Source organism: Micromys minutus, assembly GCF_963924665.1.
Source record: "Micromys minutus genome assembly, chromosome: 13".
Taxonomy (NCBI): domain Eukaryota; kingdom Metazoa; phylum Chordata; class Mammalia; order Rodentia; family Muridae; genus Micromys; species Micromys minutus.
Window position 1 is genome coordinate 12615788 of NC_137982.1, and position 25721 is coordinate 12641508.

The following is a 25721-nucleotide window of genomic DNA, read 5'->3' on the forward strand; positions in this document are numbered from 1 at the left end:
GGGATTATTTAGATGGTTAACCTGGTCCTGATTTAACTTTAGGAGCTTGGATCTGTTAAGGAATTTATCCATTTCCTCCAGATCTTCCAACTTTGTGGAATATAAGTTTGTGTAGTAGGATCTGTTGATTTCTTGAATTTCCCCAGTTTCAGTTGTTATGTCTCCACTTTCCTTTCTGATTTTGTTAGTTTGTATACTTTCTCTTTGCCCTATATTTAGTCTGGCTAGGGGTTTATCAATCTTGTTGATTTTCTCAAAGAACCAGCTCTTGGTTTTGTTGATTCTTTCGATGATTCTTTTTGTTTTTATTTGGTCTATTTCTTCCCTAATTTTGATTATTTCTTGCCATCTACTCTTCTTGGGTATATCTGCTTCCTTTTGTTATAGGGCTTTTAGCTGTGCTGTCAAGTTGCTGGTGTATGCTCTCTCCAGTTTCTTTTTGGAAGCACTTAGGGCTATGAGTTTTCCCCTCAGTACTGCTTTCATTGCATCCCATAGGTTTGGGTATGTTGTGTATTCCTTTTCATTGAATTCTAGAAAATCCTTAATTTCTTTCTTTATTTCTTCTTTGACCCTGCTATTATTTAACAGATCATTGTTTAGTTTCCATGTGTATGTGGAATTTTGTTGTCTTTGTTGTTGTTAAAGACCAGCCGAAAACCATGGTGATCTGAGAGGATGCATGGGAATATTTGAATCTTCTTATATCGATTGAGGCTCGTTCTGTGTCCAATTATGTGGTCAATTTTCAAGAAGGTGCCATGGGGTGCTGAGAAGAAGGTGAATTCTTTTACTTTAGGATGATATGTTCTGTAGATAGCTATTAATACAAGTTCGTTCATAGTCTCTGCTAGTTTTACAGTGTCCTTGTTCAGTTTCTGTTTCCATGATCTGTCCATTTGTGAGAGTGGGGTATTAAAGTCTCCCACAATTATTGTGTGAGTGAAATGTATTTTTTGAGCCTTATTAGGGTGTCTTTTATGAATGTGGGTGCTTTTGTATTTGGAGCATATATGTTAAGGATTGAGAGTTCCTCTTGACAGATTCCCCATATAATGATTTAAAAAGTGTTCTTTCTTATCTTTTTTGATAACTTTTGGTTGGAAATTTACTTGATTCGATATTAGAATAGCCACTCCAGCTTGCTACTTGGGGCTGGTGGCTTGGAAGTCTTTTTCCCACCTTTTTACTCTGAGATAGTGTCTGTCTTTGTCTCTGAGATGAGTTTCCTGTATGCAGCAAAAGGCTGGATTTTGTTTATGTATCCAGTCTGATAGCCTATGTCTCTTTATTGGGGAGTTGAGTCCATTTATGTTAATAGATATCAAGGATTAGTTGTTTCTGTTTCCTGCCATTATTGCTTTTGTGGGTTGAGTTGTGTCTGTGTCTTTTTCTTTTTTTAGTTTTCTTGTTTAGGAGTTTTCTTGTTTTTACTAGGCTGTATTTTCCCTCATTGTATTGGGTTTTCCACCTATAATTTGTTGTAGTGCTGGGTTTGTGGTCAGATATTGTGTAAATTTTGATTTGTCTTGAAATATCTTCATCTCTCCATCGATGGAGATTGATAGTTTTGCTGGGTATAGCTTGGGCTGGCACTTGTTCTCTCTTAGGGTGTGCATGATGTATCTCCAGGCTCTTCTAGCTTCATAGTCTTTGTTGAGAAATCAGGTGTGATTCTGATTGGTCACCCTTTATATGTTACCTGACCTTATTCCCTTACTGCTTTTAGTATTCTTTCTTTGCTTTGGGCACTTGGTGTTTTGACTATTATGTGTCGGGAGGTATTTATTTTTTGTTCCAACCTATTTGGAGTTCTGAAGTTTTCTTTTACGCTCCTGTTCATCTCACTCTTTTTTTTGAACAACTTTATTTTAAAAAACAAAGATAAATGTACAAATTTTAAGGATTTTTGCATAAAAGTATACGAATACATTTTTGTCAATGTTTGGCTTTTGTTCAAAGGTTTGATAGTGTGCATTAATGTCTTACTAGTTACAATGAGCATAAAGTACATGCAAAACAGAATGTAACCCAGAATTAGTAAAGGTTTTCTTGGTGTGTAAGGATTGATCATAAAGATTTTTTCTTTTCTTTCTTTTCTTTCTTTTTTTTTCTTGAGCTTCACACAGTCTGTGAGTTATTTCTGGAGTGTTCAGTGCTTTCTGGGGTTAGTATCCCATTATCAGTGACTGCATATTATGTCTGTTCTTTTGTGACTGGGTTATCTCACTCAGGATGATATTCTCTAGATGCAGCCATTTTCTTAAGAATTTCCTTAAGTCATTGTTTCTCATAGCTGAGTAGTACTCCATTGTGTAAATGTACCACAATTTTTGTAACTATTCATCTTCTAAAGACATCTGGGTTCTTTCCAACTTTTGGTTATTATAAATAGAGCTGCTATGAACATTGTGGTGCATATATTTTGTTGTGTACTAAAGTGTCTCTGGATTATATGCCCAGAAGTGGAATAGCTGGGTCTTCAGGTAGTACTATGTCCAATTTTCTGAGGTATCGCCAGACTGATTTCCAGAGTGGTTGTATCAGTTTGCAACCCCAGCAACAGTGGGGAAGTGTTCCTCATTCTTTGCAACCCCCCAGCATCTGTTGTCATCTGAGTTTTGGATCTTGGCCAATCTAACTGGTGTGAGGTGGAATCTCAGGGTTGTTTTGATTTGCATTTCACTGATGGCTAAAGATGTTGAGCACTTCCTCAGATATTTCGCAGCCTTTCAATAGTCCTCAGCTGAGAATGTTTTGTTTAGCTCTGTACCGCATTTTTATTAGGGTTATTTGATTCTCTGGAGTATAGCTTTTTAACTTCTTTGTATACCTTGGATATTAGGCATCTATCTGATGTGGAGTTGGTAAAAATCTTTTCCCATTCTGTTGGCTGCGTTTTGTTTTCTTGACAATGTCCTTAGCCTTACAGAAACTTTGCAATCTCATTAAGTCCCATTTGTTAATCTTTGACCTTAGAGCTTGAGGCAGTGGTGGTTTGTTTAAAAAATTTTCTCCTGTGCCTATGTGTTCTAAGGTTTTCCCTACTTTCTCATCTAATAGTTTCAGTGTATCTGGTTTAATGTGGAGATCTTTAATCCTCTTAAACTTTATCTTTGTACAAGGAGATAAGAAAGGGTCTATTTTCATTCTTTTGCATGCTGCATGCCAGTTGGACAGGCACCATTTGTTGAATAGGCTGTTCTTTTTCCATTGAATGTTTACAGCTCCTTTGTCAAAAATCAGGTGACCATATACATGAGGGCTCATTTCTGGATCTTCTATTCTATTCCATTGATCCACATGCCTATTTCTGTACCAGTACCATGCAGTTTTCAGCACAATTGCCTTGTAATATAGCTTGAGGTCAGGGATCGTTATTCCCGCAGATGTTTTCTTGTTGTTGAAGATGGATTTCCCTATTCGAGGTCTTTTGTTGTTCCATATGAAATTGCACATTGATCTTTCGAATTCCATGAAGAACTTGGTTGGAATTTTGATGGGGATGGCATTGAATCTGTAGATTGCTCTTGGTAGGATGGCCAATTTTAAGATGTTGATCTTTCCAATCCATAAGCATGGGAGATCTTTCCATTTTCTGAGATCATCCTCAATTTCCTTCCTTAGTGGTTTGAAGTTCTTGTCATACAGGTCCTTCACTTGCTTAGTTAGAGTCACACCAAGGTATTTCATAGTTTTTGTGACAATTGTGAAGGGTACCTTCTTCCTAATTTCTTTCTCCACATGTTTGTCCTTTGAATATAGCAAGGCTACTGATTTTTTGAGTTAATTTTGTATCCAGCCATTTGCTGAACTTGTTTATCAGCTGTAGGAGTTCTCTGGTGGAGTTTCTGGGGTCACTTAAGTACACTATCATGAAATCAGTAAAGAGTGATGTTTTTATCTCTTCCTTTCTGATTTGTATCCACTTGATCTCCTTTTTTTGTCTAATTGCTCCAGCCAGGAATTCTTGTACTATGTTGAATAGGTAGGGGGAGAGTGGACAGCCTTGTCGAGTCCCTGATTTTAGTGGGATTGCTTCAAGTTTCCCACTGTTAAGTTTGATGTTGGCTGTTAGTTTGCTGTATATTTCTTTTATCATGTTTAAGAATGGGCATTGGATTCCTGATCTTTCCAGGACTTTTAACATGAAGGAGTGTTGAATTTTGTCAAATGCTTTCTCAGCATCTAGTGAGACGACCATGTGATTTTATTCTTTGAGTTTGTTTATATGGTGGATTACATTGATGGATTTTTTTATATTAAACTATCCCTGCAACCCAGGGATGAAGCCTACTTGGTCATGATGAATGATCGTTTTGATGTGTTCTTGGATTCGGTTTGCAAGGATTTTATTGAATATTTTTGCATTAATGTTCATAAGTGAGATTGGTCTGAAGTTCTCTTTCCTTGTAGGGTTTGTGTGTTTTAGGTACGAGGGTTATTGTAGCCTCAAAAAATGATTTAGGTAGTATTCCATCTGATTCTATCTTTTGGAATAGTTTGGAGAGTATTTGTGTTATATCCGCAATAAATGTCTGATATAATTTTGCATTGAACCCCTCTGGACCTGGGCTTTTTTTGGTTGGGAGGCTTTTGATGACTTTTTCTATTTCTTTAGGTGTTATAGGGTTATTTAGATGGTTTACTTGGTCCTGGTTTAACTTTGGGATCTTGTATCTGTCTAGGAATTCGTCCATTTCCTCGAGATTTTCCAATTTTGTGGAGTATAAGTTTTTGTAGTAGGATCTGATGATTTCTTGAATTTCCTCAGTTTCAGTTGTTATGTCCCCACTTTCCTTTCTGATTTTGTTAATTTGTATACTCTCCTTTTGTTCTCTAGTTAGTCTGGCTAGGGGTTTATCAATCTTGTTGATTTTCCCAAAGAACCAACTTTGGTTTGGTTGATTTTTTCAATGGTTTTTTTTTATTCTATTTGGTCTATTTCTGCCCTAATTTTGATTATTTCTTGCCATCTACTCTTCTTTGGTATATCTGCTTCCTTTTGTTCTAGGGCTTTTAGCTGTGCTGTCTGGTTGTTGATGTAAGCTCTCTCCAGTTTCTTTTTTGAAAGCACTTAGGGCTATGAGTTTTCCTCTCAGTACTGCTTTCATTGCATCCCATAGGATTGGGTATGTTGTGTATTCCTTTTCATTGAATTCTAGAAAATCCTTAATTTCTTTCTTTATTTCTTCTTTGACCCTGCTATTGTTTAACATAGCGTTGTTTAGTTTCCATGTGTATGTGGTCTTTTTGTTGTCTTTGTTTTTGTTAAAGACCAGCCGTAGACCATGGTGATCTGAGAGGATGCATGGGAGTATTTGAATCTTCTTATATTGATTGAGGCTCGTTCTGTGTCCAATTATGTGGTCAATTTTCAAAAAGGTGCCATGGGGTGGTGAGAAGAAGGTGTATTCTTTTACGTTAGGATGATATGTTTTGTAGATATCTATTAATTACAGTTTGTTCAAAGTCTCTGCTAGTTTTACATTGTCCTTGTTCAGGTTCTGTTTTCATGATCTGTCCATTGGAGAGAGTCAGGTATTAAAGTCTCCCACTCTTACTGTTTTTGGTGAAATGTATTTTTTGAACTTTAGTAGGGTTTCTTTTATGAATATGGGTGCTTTTTTATTTGGAGCATATATATTAAGGATTGAGAGTTCCTCCTGACAGATTTCCCCGGTAATGAGTAAAAAGTGTCCTTCTTTATCTTTTTTGATAACTTTTGGTTGGAAATTTACTTTATTCGATATTAGAATAGCCATTCCAGCTTGCTTCTTGGGGCTGTTTTCTTGGAAGTTTTTTTCCCACCCTTTTACTCTGAGATAGTGTCTGTCTTTGTCTCTTAGATGAGTTTCCTGTATGCAGCAAAATGCTGGGTTTTGTTTATGTATCCAGTCTGCTAGCCTATTTCTCTTTATTTGGAAGTTGAGTCCATTTATGTTAATAGATATCAAGGAATAATTGTTTCTGTTTCCTGCTATTATTGCTTTTGTGGGTTGAGTTGTGTCTGTGTGTTTTTCTTTTTTTAGTTTTTTTGTTTTGGAGTTTTCTTGTTTTTACTAGGCTATATTTTCCCTCATTGTATTGGGTTTTCTACCTATAATTCATTTTAGTGCTGGGTTTGTGGTCAGATATTGTGTAAATTTTGATTTGTCTTGAAATAGCTTCATCTCTCCAACTATGGTGATTGATAGTTTTGCTGGGTATAGCAGCTTGGGCTGGCACTTGTCCTCTCTTAGGGTGTGCATGATGTCTGTCCAGGCTCTTCTAGCTTTCATAGTCTGTTGAGAAATCGGGTGTGTGATTCTGATTGGTCTGGCTTTATATGTTACCTGACCTTTTTCCCTTACTGCTTTTAGTATTCTTTCTTTGCTTTGGGCACTTGATGTTTTTACTATTATGTGTCGGGACGTATTTCTTTTTTGGTCCAATCTATTTGGAGTTCTAAAGGCTTCTTTTATGCTCGTGGTCATCTCATTCTTGAGGGTAGGGAAGTTTTCTTCTACAATTTTGTTGAAGATATTTACTGTGCCTCTTATTTTATACTCTTCTTTTTGTTCTATTCCTATTATCCTTAGGTTCAGTCTTCTCATTGTGTCTTGGATATCCTGGACATTTGGGTTAGGAGCTTTTTGTTTTTTGCATCTTCTCTTGCTGTTTTGTCTATGTTTACAATATTGTCTTCTACCCCCGAGATTCTCTCTTCGATCTCTTGTAATCTATTGGAAATGCTTGCTTCTGTGACTCCTGATTTTTTTTTTCTTGGTGTTCTGCCTCTAGGGTTATCTCTTTTAGTGTTTTCTTTATTGTTTCAATTTCCGTTTTAATTTCCCTCTTCCATTCCTTCATTTCTTTGTTTCTCTTATCCTCTAGTTCTTTGAGTTCTTTGAGTGTTTTTCTTCTTTCCTCTTTAAAAACTTCTGAATCTTTTTGCTTTTCCTCCTGTTCTTGTTTAAGTGTCTCTATCAGCATCTTCAGGTATGATTTCAGGTCTGCGTCTTCTTTTTCTGGAGTGTTTGGCATTCCAATGTTTGCTATTATGGGAGAACTGGGTTCTGGTGTTGCCAGGTTGTCTTGGTTTCCTTGGGACATACTCTTTCGCTTTCCTCTTGCCATTTTGTTGTCAGTGATATGTTCTCGCCTTTTCCTTCTATCTATCTGGTCTGTGTACCTGGATCTCCACTTGTCCATATGTCAGATCAGCCAAGCCTTGTTCTGCGCCTCAGAGTCGCCGGGTGGGAACAGAAGTTCCAAAGTTGTGTTCCTGGTCCCTGAATCTGGCAGTGCGGGGGGTGGGGGTGTGCTTTCTGCGAGCACTCCACAGAGATCTCTCTACTTTCTGGCTGCCTCTATCTCCTACTCACCAGTTTTTAAACCTTTAGTGCCTGCCGGACCGGATGGCAGATCGGTCATCTCACTCTTAAGGGTAGGGAAGTTTTCTTCTACAATATTGTTGAAGATATTTGCTGTGCCTCTTAGTTGTTATGCTTCTCCCTCTTCTATTCCTATTATCCTTAGGTTTGGTCTTCTCATTGTGTTCTGGATCTCCTGGACATTTTGGATTAGGAGCTTTTTGGTTTTTGCTTCTTCTCTGGCTGTTTTGTCTATGTGTACAATGTTGTCTTCTGCCCCCGAGATTCTCTCTTCCATCTCTTGTAGTCTATTGAAAATGATTACTTTTGTGACTCCTGATTTCTTTTTTAGGTGTTCTATCTCTAGGGTTATCTCTTTTACTGTTTTCTTTATTGTGTCAATTTCCATTTTAAATTCCTTCTTCCATTCCTTCATCTCTTTAGTTCTGTTTTCCTCTAGTTCTTTGAGTTCTTTGAGTGTTTTTCTTGTTTCCTCTTTAAAAGCTTCTGATTCTTTTTGCTTTTCCTCCTGTTCCTGTTTAAGGATCTCTAGCAGCATCTTGAGGGATGATTTTAGGTCTCCATCTTCTTTTTTAGGAGTGTTTGTCATTCCAATGTTTGCTGCTATGGGAGAGCTGGGTACTGGTGTTACCACGTTGTCTTGGTTTCCTTGGGATATACTCTTTTGATTTCCACTTGCCATCTGGAGTTGGTAGGCTTGTTTTATGCTCATTCATGCTCATCTCAATCTTAAGAGTAGGGAAGTTTTCTTCTCCAATTTTGTTGAAGATATTTACTGTACCTTTTAGTTGATATTCCTTGCCCTCTTCTATTCCTATTATCCTTAGGTTTGCTCTTCTCATTGTGACTTGGATATCCTGGACATTTTGGGTTAGGAGTTTTTTGGTTTTTGCATCTTTTGTGACTGTTTTGTCTATGTTTTTTATGTTGTCTTCTGCCCCTGAGCTTCTCTCTTCCATTTCTTGTAGTCTGTTGGAGATGTTTGAATATGTGACTCCTGATTTCTTTTTTAGGTTTTCCACCTCCAGGGTTGTCTCTTTTGTGTTTTCTTTATTTTTTCCATTTCCATTTCAATTCCTTCATCTCTTTTGTTGTGTTTCCTGGTATTTCTTGGAGAGTTTTTTTGTGTTTCCTTTTTAATAGATTCTATATTTTATGTGTGTCCTCCTGTAGTTGTTTAAAGGAGTTATTCATGTGCTTCTCTAAGATCTCCATCATTATTGTGAGGTGTGATTTTAAGTCTGAGTCTTCCTTTCCTGGAGTATTTGGTATTCTGCTGTTTTGTGTGATGGGAGAATTGAGTTCTGGTTTTGCCAGGTTGTCTTGGTTTCCCTGGGGTATGTTCTTTCACTTTCCTCTTGCCATCTTGTTGTCTGTGATAATAAGTGGTCTTGTTGTCAGTGATTGGTTCTTGTCTCTCCCTTGTACCTGGCCTGTGTCCCTGGATCTCCGCTGCTCCTGGTGTCTGATGGCCTAAAAGCCTGTTCTGCATTCACGGGCCACCTACTGGAAACACCCAAATCAGGGTTCCTGCTCCCCTGAACCAATCAGGGGGTGCACTTTCTGCACTCTCAGCAGAGACGTCTCTGCTCCTGGTTACTTGGAACACTGTCTCACTGGACCTGTGTCCCTGGTTCTCCGCTGTTCCGTGGTAATGTACATTCTATGCCAGGGTACATTTTAAGTTTTTAATTTGCTCTCAAATTTTACAAGGAGATTCAATGAAGAAATTACTTTGAGTTTAAGAGAAGACTTTGGACTTTCAAACAGTATTGAAACTGTTAAAGATGATTAGGGCATTTGTAAGTTGAACTAAATGAATTCCACATTATTCCATGAACAGAAGATTATTATGAAGTCCAAAAAATGTAATGTGGTGCTTCAAATGTTGTCCCCCTCATCCCAGAATCTCAAGCATTTAAATACTTTGTATTATACATTTAACTAAAACATTCGACAAATGTGATTTCAGTCATGTTAATGTCAATTCAAAATGCCCATGTCAGTCAGAGAAGCTTTTAACGTACTTAAGGGACAATGTTCTACTGTTATTTTTTTAAATAGTCATGTTGTCAGACTGCTTTCTAAAAATTTATGCATATACACAAAAACTTATACTGCTCTCACCCTTGAACAGAGAATCTTTCTTCAGTATAATGGCCAATGCACAGCTTGGATCAGGCCCAAATCCTGAAAATGGCTTTGAAAGATCAGCTATAAATATGTATCTACATTAAACTCTCCTCAGTCTGGACTCATAGAATATTACTAAAAATGGGGCAGAAATAATATAAGAGCCAGAGGAAGATGCAGAAAGTCATGGAATGCTGTCTTCTAGATTTCACATGGCCATGGCCTAGTAGCTGTGGTTACCTTATCTACACAAGGCTCACACAGGATCAATACAGGTGGGATCCCAATATAAAGGAGGGGTTTCATGGGTCCCACTCTTGTAATATAGCTATACACAGGTGCTAATTGATGAGGAAGCATCATGTTTCTTTGCATGTCTTGCCATTAATTAGATCCACAGGTCATAGTAGATGGTCCAGTAACTTTGTGCACATGAGGAGTATTAACAGGATATGTCTGTGATAGAAACATGTTTCTTTCTTCTCTAGAGGGATTGGAGGTAGGCAGTAGGTGGTTGGTAAGATCAAAGTACATTGCAAACATATGAAATGTTCAAAAATAAATTCAAAATATCATTTAATATCAGAGAAAATATTCAAATTTTCATTAATAAAGAATGAAATGAATAGAATTGGTGATTATTGTGTTACATGGCCCAAATTTGCAAAGGTAAGTTTCACAAACTTTCTGCCATTGGAACTTTGAAAAACAGATGCCATGAAAGGAAAATGAGGATATTTAATAGTGTGGTATGTAAATGGAAGAGTGTAACACAGGTTGTCAGTATCCTCAAACCACATTATGCACCTAGAAAGACAATTAAAACTCATCTTTTAAAGAGAGGTATAATGGTAGATATTTTTAATCCCAGCACTCAGAAGAGAGAGAGGGAGAGAGAGAGAGAGAGAGAGAGAGAGAGAGAGAGAGACAGAGAGAGAGGATTTTGTTAAGTATTAAATTATAGTCTGGTCTCTAAAAACTCCATGAGCCACATGATCTTTAAAAAATATATTCAGCCTAGTCACTGTGGCTGTGGTTTTCACAGCTTTCAACACCTGTATCCAAGGCCATTTAGTGAGACCTTGACTCAAAAACAAATAAACAAAAATTATCATCACTTTATATGATTATTATACACTGATAAGAAAGAATATGGGGTAGTGACTGGGGTGGAATGCATGTCAGTCTGTTCCATTACAGGGATCGGGTTGCTCAGGGTAGCAAGACTCTGGAAGTTGGACCACGCTTACCCAGTACTGTCGTTTGGCTGGTGTCAGGCTGAGGGAAACGACAGGGCACTGATCCAGAGATGGGAAGCACAGTGTATGGTGCCGAGGATGGTCATCCAGAGCAGGCTTGGAGATCCCTGGAACTGTGTCGAAGCAGGTGCCATCTTGTTTTCAGGTTCTGGGACACCCAGGCACCACTAAATCCCATGGAAGAGCTGACAATGGAGTGGGGGACTGCAATCTGGATCTAGCTCTGGGCTTAGAGGAAAGTGGGAGGATCTCCAGCTGGTCTCATGGTGCGGGGATCCTTGGATTGTGGGCAGAGGGCTTGGTGGTGGCCACTGGAGATTAGATGGCAGCTCTGTAAGCAAATGGCTTCTCTACAGTTCTCCATGGCAAATCACAATGAAAAGGAAGTCCATGGTTTTAAAACATTTATTCTCATGATGGAAGGATGATGAGTAAATCCGTATCCCACTTCTCAGAGTGGGTCTGAGTTTAAATACATATTGAAGGGAGGAGTGTCTGGGAAGAAAAGCTAATTGGCTAAGTAAACTTCTAGGCCTTTAGGTATCTCATTATAATGAAGATCTGTATTGAGCCTAAGTGATCTGTGGTTACTTCCTCTACCAGTGGAGAGGTTTAGGGCATTGCCCTTACATGACTGATGGCTATGAATTTATGGAGGGCTGTGGATAGAGGCTTGGTTTGGGGGAGAAAAATGAAACTCCTACTATCCCTTTCAGAGTCACCTGGGTCTCGAGCCTCATCTCAACTGGGAACCAGATTGCCTTCACAATCACACAGTGAAGACATGATCTTCAAGAGTAAAGAAGATGTAACTGACAAGGGACCAAAGGAACTTTACCAATTATAGTATTGGTTTCTATCATTTAAGCCTAGTGATTTTTAAATGAATACTTTAATAGCATTCATTAAAATACAATACATGTTAATATATTTAATATATACTATATAATGTAGTATATAATTTATAGAATATATTATATATAATACAATGTATATGAAGTATGCACATATGTTAAATGTGATTATTACATATATATATATATAAAATATATATATAATTTTCCTTAGACATTATCTCAGTATTTATAAACTAACATTTGAGTGACAAGAATAATAGCTTGAATTTCAGAAATTTCCAAGTGGTTCACTAGTGTAGGGATTCAACTTCACATACAATAGTCTAAAATGTCCATTCACTACAATTGCTACTTTAGCTGCAGAACACCAACTAAGTTCTCATTACTTGAATTTCTTTCTTCATTATAATCACTAGATATAAAATATTGGTCACAGCAATTGACTACCCTTCATGAAACTAAATGTCTTTGTTTTGGAGATTTTCCAAGAACAAAAACTCAGGTTGAACATTTCAGATAGAAACAACAGACTATGTATTCATGCAATTAAATGTGAAAGTCATTTCATTTTAGAACACATTATAGTTGGATTAAATTTTCTAGTTTAACTTTTTCAGATTTTTATACAAGTATTACATTTACATTATTTCTACCAGTCCATACACTTGAGTACCCAACCCCTATGAAGAGCAGATGCCACATAACTACAGCAGAAAATAAAAGACGATTTAACTCTTTCTTTCCACTTTTATACATTACATAAACATGACCTTCCTAAACAAGGAGGTTTCAAAAGTCCTTTTCACCACCCAGAACCTGTACCCATTTTGTCTACCTGATATCAATGGACAACTGAGTTTAGAGAAAAAAAGAAGGTAAAAGCATAGTTAATATCAGTCCAAGAGTATATTGTGGAAAAAATAAACAATGGAGAAAAAATACTAAATTATGGGCAAACTATGTGGGAAGAAAGAAAACCTCGTAGTACATGTGAAATTTGAACAAAGAAGGACCTGTAGTGTTGACTTCATATTAGAGAGATAAGGGGTGATGATGATGGAGTGCATAGTACAAAAGTAGTTCAAGAACAAACTCTCAGTGCTTAGATCACAAAACATGACAAACATTTAGGAGATTGTACACTCATTACACAACATACATTATACAACACGGATATGTATTTAAATGTCTCTTCTTATAAAAATTTATATTTTCGTGTGAAAAAAAATGAAAAGTGTATTGCAAACTAGAGGAATGAAAATTTTGTGCATGTATGGCAGATTCAGAATGGTGACTCCAATGTGTTCATAAGAAGGCAGGAAATATCAATGTGAGAATAATGAACCCCACCTAGCAATAATTATAACCAGTTCGTTGCTGGTATATAGGCAACACAGAATTTATTTGAGATTACTATCAGCTAAAAATTCCAAACACCACTGAATTAAATAAGAAAAATAAGATCAAGTTGTGCATAGTGGTTCACCCCACTAATCCTAGCACTAAGGAGGCAAAGGTGGACTGATCTCTACTACCTCAAGGCAAACATTCTGTATATAGAAAATTCTAGAACATCTAGATCTTCATAGAGAGAGACATTGCCTGTTAAAAATTTTGTTTAAAAAAAGAAAAGTAATACTATCTAAAGAATTTTTCATGACATGAAAAATGGGGGAAAGGGTTTGCTCCAAAAGCTACAAGCTATCCAAATGGAGAGTGATAACTGAATTTTAAAACTTTGGGGGAATGATAATTTGAGCAAAGAGAAACACAAAAAGAATTTGTGTGTATATGTTTTAGAGACCCCTTTCCCAAGACTATCAAAATCAAGAAAAGAGGTATAGTGTAACATGCAAGATATATGCAAGAATGTCTGATTTAAATATCTTTAAGATTGCCATTCAGAGAGAAGATATTACATGTGTCAATCATGTCAGAGTCCTGGGCAGCTAATGGGAATTAGTAGGTACATCATTTTGTTCTGTTGAAGATGTTTCTCAGAGCTGCTTTCATATCCCTATTCCTCAAACTATAAATAAAGGAATTCAACATGGGCGTGACCACAGTGTAGATCACAGCCACAATGGCATTTTTGTCATTATTGTTATTAGATGAGGGGACGCAATATAGTCCAATGATGGCTCCATAGTACAAAGAAACCACACAGAGGTGAGAACCACAGGTTGACAAGGCTTTGCAAATTCCCTTGATGGAGTTTTCAGAATGGTGACTCCAATGTAGCTATAAGAGACCAGAATGCATATGAATGGCAGAGTAATAACCAAATTACCTAAAACAAAAATAATGAGGTTATTGATGGTGGTGTCTGATCTGGACAGCTTCAGCAAAGTAGAGAGGTCACAAAAATAGTGTGGGATGGTATTGTTCTAAAGTGAGATATGCGAGCCAAGAGGAGTGTTTGCACAAGTGCATTGGCTGAAGATAATGCCCAAGACATGACTACTAGAAGAACACAGAGGCTCAGATTCATGATGATAGTGTAGTGGAGATGGTGGCAGATGGCCACATACCTGTCATATGCCATGGAGGTCAGAAGAAAGCTATCAATGGTTCCAAAAACTATAAAAAAAAATTCACCTGGGAAACACAGCCAGTATAGGAGATTGACTGAGTGTGTGTCAGCATATTCACAAGCATCTTTGGAACTGTGACAGATGAGAAAGAGATGTCTGTGAAGGCCAAGTGACTGAGGAAGAAGTACATGGAGGTGTGGAGGTGAGAGTCCAGTCTGATGACCAGGATGATGGGCAGGTTCCCCTTTCTGGAAAAAGAGGAACACTTTTCCCCTGTTGGTGGGGTTGTAAACTGATACAACCACTCTGGAAATCAGTCTGGCGATTCCTCAGAAAATTCGACATAGTACTACCTGAAGACCTAGTTATTCAACTTCTGGGCATATACCCCGGAGATGCTCCAACATACAACAAAGACGCATGCACCACAATGTTCATAGCAGGTCTACTTATAATAGCCAGAAGCTGGAAAGAACCCAGATTTCCTTCAGTAGATAAATGGATACAAGAATTGTGGTATATTTACACAGTCGAGTACTGCTCAGCTATCAGAAACAATGACTTAATGAAATTCTTAAGAAAATGGATGCATCTAGAGAATATTATCCTGAGTGAGATAACCCAGTCACAAAAGAACAGACATAACATAAAGTCACTGATAATTGGATACTAACACCAGAAAGCTCTGAACATCCCAGTAACAACACACAGACTATATGAAGTTCAAGAAAAACAATGGCCAAAAAATGATGAAAAATCATTATGCTTAATCTTTACACACCAAGAAAAACTTTGACTATTTCCAGGTTACATCTTGTTTTACATGTACTTTATACTCATTGTAACTAGTAAGATTTTAATGCATACTATCAAACCTTAAAAAATCACGTACTGACTAAATGTGTTCATATATTTTATGCAAAAATGCTTAACATCTGTACATTTATCTTTGTTTTGTAAAATAAAGTTGTTCAATTAAAAATGTAAATACAGAGAATTTCCAATAAAATTTAAAAATCTGGATTTCTTTATGTTTCATTAACTGAGATAATTTTTTATATTATTCAGCAATTTTTAAAAAAATTTTCCTCCAATCCCCAATCTACTGAAATTCAATTTTGGAAGGAATAGTATATTTTGATAAATTTTAATACTTGATTTTTCTTTTATCTATACATTTCCACACATTCTATTAATTTGTACTATATATTTTCTTTTAGGTGAAAATTCTGTAAGATTTACATGTCTGTATCTCCTGGATAGATCTGTGGTTGTCTTAGCAAGACATGAAATGTCTGGCTGTCACTTTTCTAGTGACTTTAGCCACTGTATGTACATTAGAGCAGTTTATGATAACAGAAATCAAACAACTTAGAGTTATGGACAGGGTTTGGAGTGGGTTGGAAGAAGAAGAAATTTCCTAAGCCCTACAAGTGCTATTTAGAGTGATAACTGTGAAATTAATCACATCATTATTTCATCTGACCACAATTAGATCCTCCTGGGGTTTGTAGAATCCCAGAGTGAGTATATGTCACCTGAACTAGCTTTATTGCAGTGACTTGACCTTCAGAAATGCTTTTATGGGAAGTGATAAAAAATGGGGTTTTATGGGAGAACACACACACTCACATATACACACAATTTATCTTGGTGTACAATGTTAGATATAGAGGGAAAAATGAGGTTAATATTAAATGCCATGCCTTAAAGTAAATAGACGGAGAAAACCAGAAATACATTATATTAATTTTATAGAAAATAGCTTGATATTAGCACTAAAAGACCAAAAAAGTAGAATAATGTACAGTATTACAGACAAGAGATACAATATAGGCATTACCGTTTATTCCAGCAGTGTGCTTTGGAATGAGGAATGAATGTTGACATGGAATGAGTAATGATGAAATCAAGTAGAGTATGTACGGAGAAACTTTTCCTTATCCTTGGGTCCTAAAGCATGTGAAAGTTGTATTTCATTTTGTGAGCCTTTGTAAAGTCTGTTTTTGAGATAATAATAAAAGATTATATTAGCTATGCATTGCAGAACCAGCCATAGGAAATAACAGCAAAGGAGTGGGAGTGAGCTGGAAATAGGATTTTGACCAATAAGATCCCAAAGAGATCCCTTGTACAACATTCAGAGACCAACAGAACAGTAGAGATATATAATGTCTGATGATGCTTTCATAAAAAGAGAGCAAAAGACATTTTAGCTAGATGGAGTCACTCTCACTCTCCCTCCTCTCTGACTTTAGTTACTCTCAAAGCACTGAATATATATTGAGAGATCAGTTTTTTTTTCTTGTAGGTGGCTGCAACAGCCATTTATATAAATTTTATTTAAAAACTTATTTATTTTTTTTACATCTCAAATGTTGCTTCCCTTCTCAGAGTTTATACCCTCTCTCCCATCCCTTTAAGGGGTCTTTAAGGGGTTGCCACCTTGAGTATCCTCTCTGCAGGGTTAGTCACATCTTCTCCTACTGAGGCCAGACAGGGCAGCCTTATATGCCCAGGGCCTCAGTTCTGCCCATGTATGCTCTTTGGCTGGTGCATCAGCCTTTGAGAGCTGCCAAGGGACCAGGTTACTTGACCCTCTTGGTTTTCATATCCCCTTCAGGGCCTTCAATCCTTCCACAATTCTTCCATAAAAAGTCCTGACCTCTGTTCAATGTTTAATTATGGGTCTCTGCATCTGTGCTGGCTGCTGGATAGACCCTCTCAGAGGACAGTTATGCTAGGCTCCTGTCTGCAAGTATAACAGAGTTTCAGGAATTGGTGCTGAGATCAGATATTCTTAAGTATGTTTTTAGTTTTCCCCTTTCCATGTTTGTTTAGTTAATTGACTTGAGATTTTCCAGTGCTGTTTGTGTGGCTCTGCCTGTCTGTCTGTCTGTCTGTCCATCTGTCTGTCAGTCTCACTATCTCATCCTTTTTCTATCCAGATTTCCTGAGTGGAACCTATTGAACTCAGGGTCTGATGGCATGATGATGAGGCTGAAAATAGAGACAGTACCAAGATAAATCCATAAAACTGGCTCATAAGAACAGCATTACTGCTTCTTCTTACTGACATGAGTGAGCATTATAACATGATCATACTTTAAAAATAAATTTGCTGTTTAAGATAAAATAAATACTTTATTATTACATTTTTTCTTAATAGGAGTAAACAACAGTTTTGGTAGCTTTTTTTTCTTGGCAACCTCATGGACGAGGTAAGTTCATATATTTTCCTTCTTGTACTTTCTTTAATTCCCATCTACACCTCCTTGTTGATATTTATGTGGCTTTACTTAGAAAGAGTCATTGTATCATGATAACTTATAATTTGAACTGCATTCATTGACATGAAAAGGTAAAAAAAGAAATGAAGACAAAGGGGAAAACAAAAGATTTAAGTATTTTTGGATGATTCTGACATCTACTGTATAGATAATTTCCATTAATTAAAGATGGTCTGAAAATGGATGAATTACAAGAGATTGGAAAACCAAAGTTCAAACAAGTAAATGGAGATAAACTTAAACTGTGAAATGGTTAAAAATATTCAGCACAGTGAGATGAGCATCTTTGTGATGAAAAAAAAAAATGTATGCATTTCCTGATATCTAAGAGTTCAAAAGGCAAAATATTTTTTAAGTTTTTAAAAGCAAAGATCCCTGCCTAGTGGATCTGTACATATAATAGTTTTGCAACCGATTTTCTGTGGTAGAGACAGTCACCAGTAGCTGTATATTTGAGATGGGTTTGGTGTTATATTTTATGTTTTTATTCCTGTCTGTTTGGAGTTCTCAATGAAAAAGAGGGCAATAATATACAACACTAAGTAAAAAATGAAAAATAATTATCAAATATGCCTCTTAGTGGATTTTAAGAGATAAATTATCAATAAGATAACCATATGCTTAGCATGCAGTTAATCAAGGCTTACAGTGGAAGAGGTTAACTTCCAGGAAAAGACTCTATGCAGGAAGTAGCCAGGGCAGGAGTATAAGGGAAAATGTGGAATAGCTGTGGATATGCATACTGACTGAAGTATATGTGTCCCTACAGTAAGAATCCACTAGACACCATACGTGCACTTTTCTCTTTTCTCTACTTTAAAGCTCAGATGATGATAGCTTATCATCTTAACCCAATGGAGTCTTGAAAATTTTCTTTAAAGCAAGAAAGATATGGCTATTAATTTTGGTGTTATATCAAAGAGATAGCGCTCAATATTGAGCAAGTAGAATATAGGCTAGAGTTTTCTGTGTTTATGGAGCAAACTTTCTTACTCCAGTGACATAGCAACATACGTACCGTAACAAATGGACAATAGCTATCTCGAACAAACTAAATGAAGGCACAAAATAAAAAGCCAGCAGCATAAAAGAAAATGCCCAATATTAAACAAACTACATAATGGGCACAAGAAGAAACCAATCATTCAAGCTATATAAGTTAATTCATGGTGAATATTCTCATTTTCTCTTTTTTATAGATAAAATTCAACTGTGAATGCATTTTTACTAACCATTATTTTTATGGATATTTAGGCTGTTTCCAACTACTCGCTTTGTGCATACAGAAAAAGAAGAATGGATGTTACAGTACCTCTCTGGTAGGATTTAGAACTTTTGAGTGTATATTTGATATGATCATAAAACCAAAACTGTGCTCACTAATGAAAAACATTTAAATAAAATTAGAAAATTAAAAATGTGTACTTCCAGAACTGTTTCTATACTAAATAGGTTAGAACAATAAAGGAAGAACTAGAACAATGAGCTTATGAGAAAAAGAGCAGTCTTTCAGGAACAAAATAAATGTAAATTTTAGGAATACAATCTAAGGCATACCTGAAAAAACATACCTGAGACAGAAATATAATTAAAGGGGCATAAGAAACTACTGCCAAGGGTTTCAAACACATAAAAAGAAGAAAACAAACTTTTTATGAGAAACTTTTTTTCAGAATTGAAGATTAAATTTAGATTTAATCTTTAGATTAAAACATTTTTATATTGACTCATTACAGAAATACTACACATACTAGATGAAGTAATGTTATAGAATTCAGAGATATATAACATAAGCATTCTAAAATAATACCAAGAATAAACGTAGAAAAGAAATGGAAAAATGACTAGAAGAAACTTATTAAAACCGATTTTAGATAAGAAATACAAAGTTAGAGTTTTAACTGTCAGCTACTAATTCTTGTAACATGAAAATATTTTTGATATTAATAGACTGAGAATATCTGCTACTGTTGTTATATTATTTCAAGTTTTGTGAAAGAAATGTAAAAAATCAAAGAGCTAAAATTATTATTAAATATTGAAGAAAAAAGTGAAATACTTTAAAAAGATAATTTTTAAACTTTTAAAAAAGAAGGCTAAAAGAGATTTTAATTTGATTACACACAAATGTCAAATGTGGGTGTATAAGATGAAATTACATTGTTCAGATGAATAAAGTACAAACCACTGAGAAACTAAGACTACATAGTTATAAACTTATTACATGATCAAAAAATGTCTTTATTTGTACAGCAGCAAGAAGAGGTTGGTATACTTCTTGACCCATTTTTACTGAAATTTGGACTTGAAAAGATGTGAGTATCAAATCATGTAGGAAAAATAGCCATTAATAAAGTCAGAGCGTATCTTACTCACATCTGCTCAAGTCCTGAGTAAGTTTAGTTGACTTAATGCAACACAGTACCAAAGAACAAAACTGAGTTTATTTATGCTCAAAATTAGAACAAGATCGTCACTACAGGAAGTTGCTTATCTGAGATGTAGGGACACTGTACAGGAGCAGTTTTGAAAGTCACATTTTGTCAACATTTATAAAGATTTTTTAATTAGCAAGAAGAGGTTTCACAAGTTACAGTGTTATCTCATCTGGAATGCAGATACCAGTGATTTGGCTTGGCTTTGACATCATTCTTCTCCTTTTCCAGCTCTGATCTTCCTTCTTTACAAGTGGTGTTGACCATGACTTATGGCTACTAAAAACAGGACTGAAGTGACCGACTTTGTTTTATTAGGATTGTCCAGCCAGCCCAAAATGCAGCCAGTTATTTTTGGAGTTGTCCTTGTCATGTACCTGATGGCAGTTTTGGCCAATACCCTATTAGTACTTGTTGCTTACTTAGACCCCAAGCTTCAGACCCCTATGTACTTTCTTCTCAGCCAGCTTTCTTTGATTGACATATCTCTAACAACCATCATCATTCCCCAAATGCTGGTGCACACACTCTCTGTAAACAGAAACATTTCCTATAACTGCTGCATGACACAGCTCTTTTCCTTTATGGCAGTGGGCAGCATGGAAGTTCACTTGCTGGGTGCCATGGCATATGACCGCTATGTTGCCATCTGTGACCCTTTAAGGTACTCTGCCATTGTCAGCCACAGCCTCTGTCTGAGAATAACATTAACCTCATGGGTGGTGGTCAGTCTTAACAGTCTCCTGTACACTGTGTTAGTCACTCGTTTAACCTTCTGTGGCAACAAGGTTACCCACTTCTTCTGTGATATCACTCCTCTGCTGAAGCTCTCCTGTACTCGACCAGTGGCCAATGAAATGTTAATCTTCACTGAGGGTGTAGCTGTGGTGATGAGCCCCTTTCTCTTTATTTTTGGCTCTTATGTTCGCATAGGTATTGCCATAGTCCAAATGCACTCCTTTGCTGCCCTGCAAAAAGCTCTGTCCACTTGTAGCTCTCATGTTCTGGTTGTGATGTTTCTCTTTGCTTCTTTGGTTCACATGTACCTCAAGCCATCATCTAGCTACAATCTAGAACAAGACCGCCAGGTTGCCATCTTTTACACACTCATTTCTCCCATGTTAAATCCATTAATCTACAGCCTCAGGAACCAGGAAGTTAAAGGTGCTCTATGGAGGCTTTTTAAGAAACTGCATCTCAGTCAGTTTTCAGCTGGGATTTCAGGCAAAGAATGCCAGAGAATCTCCTGAGAAGCAAGACTTAGTCTGAAAACACTGAAGATGGGTGAGGTGGTCTCTACAACAAATGGTGTTGGTTCAACTGGCACTCAGTATACAGAAGAATGAAAATAAACCCTTTCTTATCTCCTTGTACAAAGCTAAAGTGCAAATGGATCAAAGATCTCCATATTAAACCAGGTACACTGAAACTATTAGAAGAGAAATTAGGGAAAACCTTAGAACACATAGGCACAGGAGAAAATTTCTAGAATAGAACAACAATGGCTTGTGCTCTAAGGTCAAATATTGACAAATGAGACTTCATGAGATTGCAAAGTTTCTGTAAGGCTAAGGACACTGTCAAGAAAACAAAATGGCAGTCAACAGATTGGGAAAAGATCTTTACCAACCCCACATCTGATGGAGGCCTAATATCCAAGGTATACCAAGAACTCAAAAAGTTAGACACCAGAGAATCAAACAATCCTTTTTAAAAATGGGGTAGAGAGCTAAACAAAAAGGAATATTGAATGGCTGAGAAGCATCTAAGGAAGTGCTCAACATCCCTATTCATCATGGAAATGCAAATCAAAACAACCCTGAGATTTTACCTCACACCAGTCAGAATACCTAAGGTAAAAAACTCAGATGATAACTGATGCTGCCAAGGATGCAGAGAAAGAGGAACACTCCTCCACTGTTGGTGGAGTTGTAAACTGGTACTACCACTCTAGAAATCAGCCTGGCGGTTCCTCAGAAAATTGGACATAGTCCAACCTCAAGACCCAGTTATTCAACTTCTGAGCATATACTCCTGAGATGCTCCAACATACAAAAAGGGCACATGTACCACAATGTTCACTGCAGCCCTATTTATAATAGCCAGGAGCTGGAAATTACCCAGATGTACTTCATTAGATGAATGGATACAAAATTGTGGTATATTTACACAATGGAGTACTACTCAGCTATCAGAAACAATGACTTTATAAAATTCCTAAGAAAATAGATGCTTCTAGAGAATATCATTCTGAGTGAGGTAACCCAGTCAGAAAAGAACAGACATAATATGCAGTCACTGTTAATTCAATACTACCCCACAAAGCTCTGCACATCCAGAAACAACTCACAGGCCAAATGAGGCTCAAGAGAAACAAAGGCCAAAATGTGAAAGCCTCAGTCCTTCTTAGGAAAAAAATGTATAGCACCTTCTCAGAGTGTTGTACACCTGAACCTTAAATCATTAATAATCCAAGTGCTAAGAATATAGCCTTGTGGCAGTTTTTGATATTCAAAGATTATTAGACTTAATCTATACACAACAAGAAAACGTTTTCCATGTTACATTCTGTCCTAAATGTACTTTATGCTTATGGTAACTAATGGGATTTCAATGCATGCTATCAAACCTTTAAAAAAATTAAGTACTGACAAAAATATATTCATATAGTGTTTTGCCAAAATGCCTTTAAAAATCTGTACATTTATCCCTTTTTTAAAAAAGGAAATTTAAAATAATCATGTATCATTTCATAGTAAAAATGAAAAGGGCATAAAAAAACAAGTTTGAGACAGCTCCTGACTATGAGGACTGTTGAAGTTGGACTAAATATAATCTGTATTATGATATGGGTACAAGCCTATGTGCAAGGAAGTAGAATGTGGTGGTTTGAATAAAATATTCCCCAGAGGTCCATAAGCAATGGCCATATTAGGAGGTATGGTCTCAGAGTAGGTGTAGAAGGAGTGTCATAAGGGGTAAGGCATTGAGGTCTCAGAATTTCAAGCCTAGCCAGTGTCACTGTCATTTCAGGCTGAGTATGGATCTAGATGCAAACTCTCAGCTACCTCTTCAGTACCATGTATGCCTTCATGTTGTCATGTTGCATCTATGTCCATAACATAATAAACCTCTGAACTATAAACCAACCCAATTGCATTTTTGTCTCTTTTTTTCTTTTAATTTATGGCAAGTTTTACTGGCCATAAAACCATAACCTAACCACTCCTCTTAGTATTGGAGCTATGGTGAAGCTCCTTTTTCAATCTGTTAGTGACTCACTGGATGGTACAAGTGAGAGATAAAAGGTGGAGCAATTCAGGCACAATGAGCATTGAAATTATTCTTAGAGGCTGAGAGATTATAAAAATGGGAGATTATAAATACATTACAAGTTTTAGAGAGGTTTAATTAATTCTGTGATATCTTTAAAATTCATTCTAAATAATATTTTAAAACATTACTTGATAAAATAATATTTGATAACATTGACTTGTGTCTACCAGGTAGTATATAACCTAATATCACTAAAGTAATCAAATATCTGTAGCCTAATATGTCATGCTATGGCTTTGCTTATTACCTAGTTCATATACTATACACAAAAGGAATCTGGGCTTAGTGATCTTAAAATAGCTTGACAATTCCAATGAGAAAGGGGCCCAGAATTGTTTATTCAGGAAGTCATTTTGTTTCTAATTCAATCACGAGACAGTTGACAGGAAAGATTATTCAACAGACATATGATTCATATCCTTTATTAAAAGTAAGCCTCAGCTCTTTGGAGTGGCCACAGATTAACCCTTAGTTCTCATGAATTCGTTTCTCATTCTTTGTATGTTGGAGAGCCAGTCAGAAGTACGGAGTTTTCTAGAAAGCCTCCATAGAGCTCCTTTAACATCTTTGTTCCTAAGGCTGTAGATTAGTGGATTTAACATAGGGGAGATGAGCGTGTAGAAGACGGCAACCTGGCGATCCTGGTCTAAGTCATAGCTGGATGATGGCTTAAGGTACATTCTAGCCAGAGAGCCGAAAAAGAGCAGCACAACCAGAATGTGGGAGCTACAGGTGGACAGAGCTTTCCTCAGGGCAGCAAAGGAGTGCATGTGGGCTATGGCAATACCTATTTGAATATAAGAACCCCAAATGAAGAAGAAGGGACTGCCCACCACAGCTACACCCTCAGTGAAGATTAACATTTCATTGACCACTGGTTGAGTACAGGAGAGCTTCAGCAGAGGAGTGATATCGCAGAAGAAGTGGGTAACCTTGTTGCCACAGAAGGTTAAACGAGTGACTAACACAGTGTACAGGAGACAGTTAAGACTGACCACCACCCATGCAGTTAATGTTATTCTCAGACAGAGGCTGTGGCTGACAATGGCAGAGTATCTTAAAGGTTCACAGATGGCAACATAGCGGTCATATGCCATGGTAGCCAGTAAGTAGACTTCCATGATCCCCACTGCCATAAAGAAAAATAGTTGTGTCATGCAACAGTTATAGGAAATTCTTCGATCCACAGAGAGTGTGTGCACCAGCATCTGAGGAACAGTGATGGTTGTGAGAGATATGTCAATCAAGGAAAGCTGGCTGAGAAGGAAGTACATGGGGGTCTGAAGCATGGGGTCTGAGCAAGCAACAAGTACTAATAGGGTATTGCCCAAAACTGCCACCAGGTACATGATAAGGACAACTCCAAAAATAACTGGCTGCAACTCTGGCCTGCTGGACAATCCCAGCAACACAAATTCAGTCACTTCTGTCTTGTTTTTAGTGGCCATAAGTCATGGTCTACATCACCTGCAAAGAGGAAAGATCAGAGTTGGAAAAGAAACAATACCAAGGTTCAAGCACATCTAATTCTTCACCTTAAGTCGTCAGTCATTGGAAAAGGGATCTGTCCCTAACCTTCAGTATTAAGAAATGAACTTTGTTCTTTTGGTAATAACCTTCCATCAAGACAACCAAACTCATCAAGATTGAGAGTTAGAAGTACCTGTAATATTTCTGACATAACTAGTAGGTATATTTTCATGAAAGTAGAATCTCCAGTGCATAGAGTTCTTACATCTTTTTACAAGTCAGGTTTTCACTATTAAGTAGAAATAGAGATAAGCACTAGCATGATGACTTTCTATGCTGTTTTCTACAAATAAAGATTTTTTTGTTGATCTAATATACTTCAATATGGCAAAAATAATGGCAGAATTAATATAACTTGAAGAACATATAAGTCAAGGGGCTGTTACCCTAAGCTTGCCTACCTCCATGTTTAATCTAAGCCTTTAAAGGGTCTATAGTACTATACTTCTGAACAATATGCTGTGTATGTATTTGTGTTAAATTATCACTGCAAAATATGAAATAGGTTTTTTCTTTTTAAGGATTTCCGTATTTTCCTTTTCTCAACTTTTGATAATTATTTTAGTTTTTAAAAATTATTATTTTTTTAAGTTTTACACACGTTGATATTTTGCCTACCTATAAGGTTATCTGATCCCCTAGAACTGGAGTTATGTAAAGGTGCGATCTGCAATGTGGGACTGAATCTGTGTCCTCTTGAAGAGCATCCAGTGCTCCTAATTGGAGATGCATTACTCCTTCCCCTATTTTAGTTCTCTGAGCCATGGTTTTCACGTACTTTTTTCCCATTTATAGTCTTAAAATTGTCAATAGTATAATAATGGTAGCAAATTTTCTTGAACTTTGCATTTCAGGAATATTTTTATCTTATATGAACTTAGATTTTTTGAGATTTATTTATCTATTTTATGTATGTGAAACACACCAGACACACTAGAAAAGAGCATCAGATTAGGTATTATGTATGTGAG

General features: G+C 36.6%; 1 protein-coding gene and 2 pseudogenes across 3 annotated transcripts; 1 reads left to right on the forward strand and 2 right to left on the reverse strand.

Moving 5' to 3' along the window:
• Window positions 1–13596: 13596 nt before the first annotated feature.
• Window positions 13597–20151, reverse strand: LOC308428836 (olfactory receptor 1J21-like; annotated as a pseudogene). The gene is made up of 3 exons: window positions 20072–20151; window positions 18468–18500; window positions 13597–14407 (listed from the first exon to the last, which is right to left on the reverse strand). The product of its transcript is annotated as an olfactory receptor 1J21-like (transcript).
• Window positions 20152–20156: 5 nt separating this feature from the next.
• LOC308428838 (olfactory receptor 1L4-like) lies at window positions 20157–21153 on the forward strand (annotated as a pseudogene). The gene has a single exon. The product of its transcript is annotated as an olfactory receptor 1L4-like (transcript).
• A 2528-nt stretch (window positions 21154–23681) lies between these two features.
• On the reverse strand, window positions 23682–24668 carry LOC308428839 (olfactory receptor 1M1-like; the record flags this gene model as incomplete). Its single annotated transcript, XM_080927400.1, has 1 exon — window positions 23682–24668. The coding sequence occupies one exon, from the start codon at window positions 24666–24668 to the stop codon at window positions 23682–23684; it is 987 nt and encodes a 328-aa protein (XP_080783526.1).
• Between the last annotated feature and the right edge of the window lie 1053 nt (window positions 24669–25721).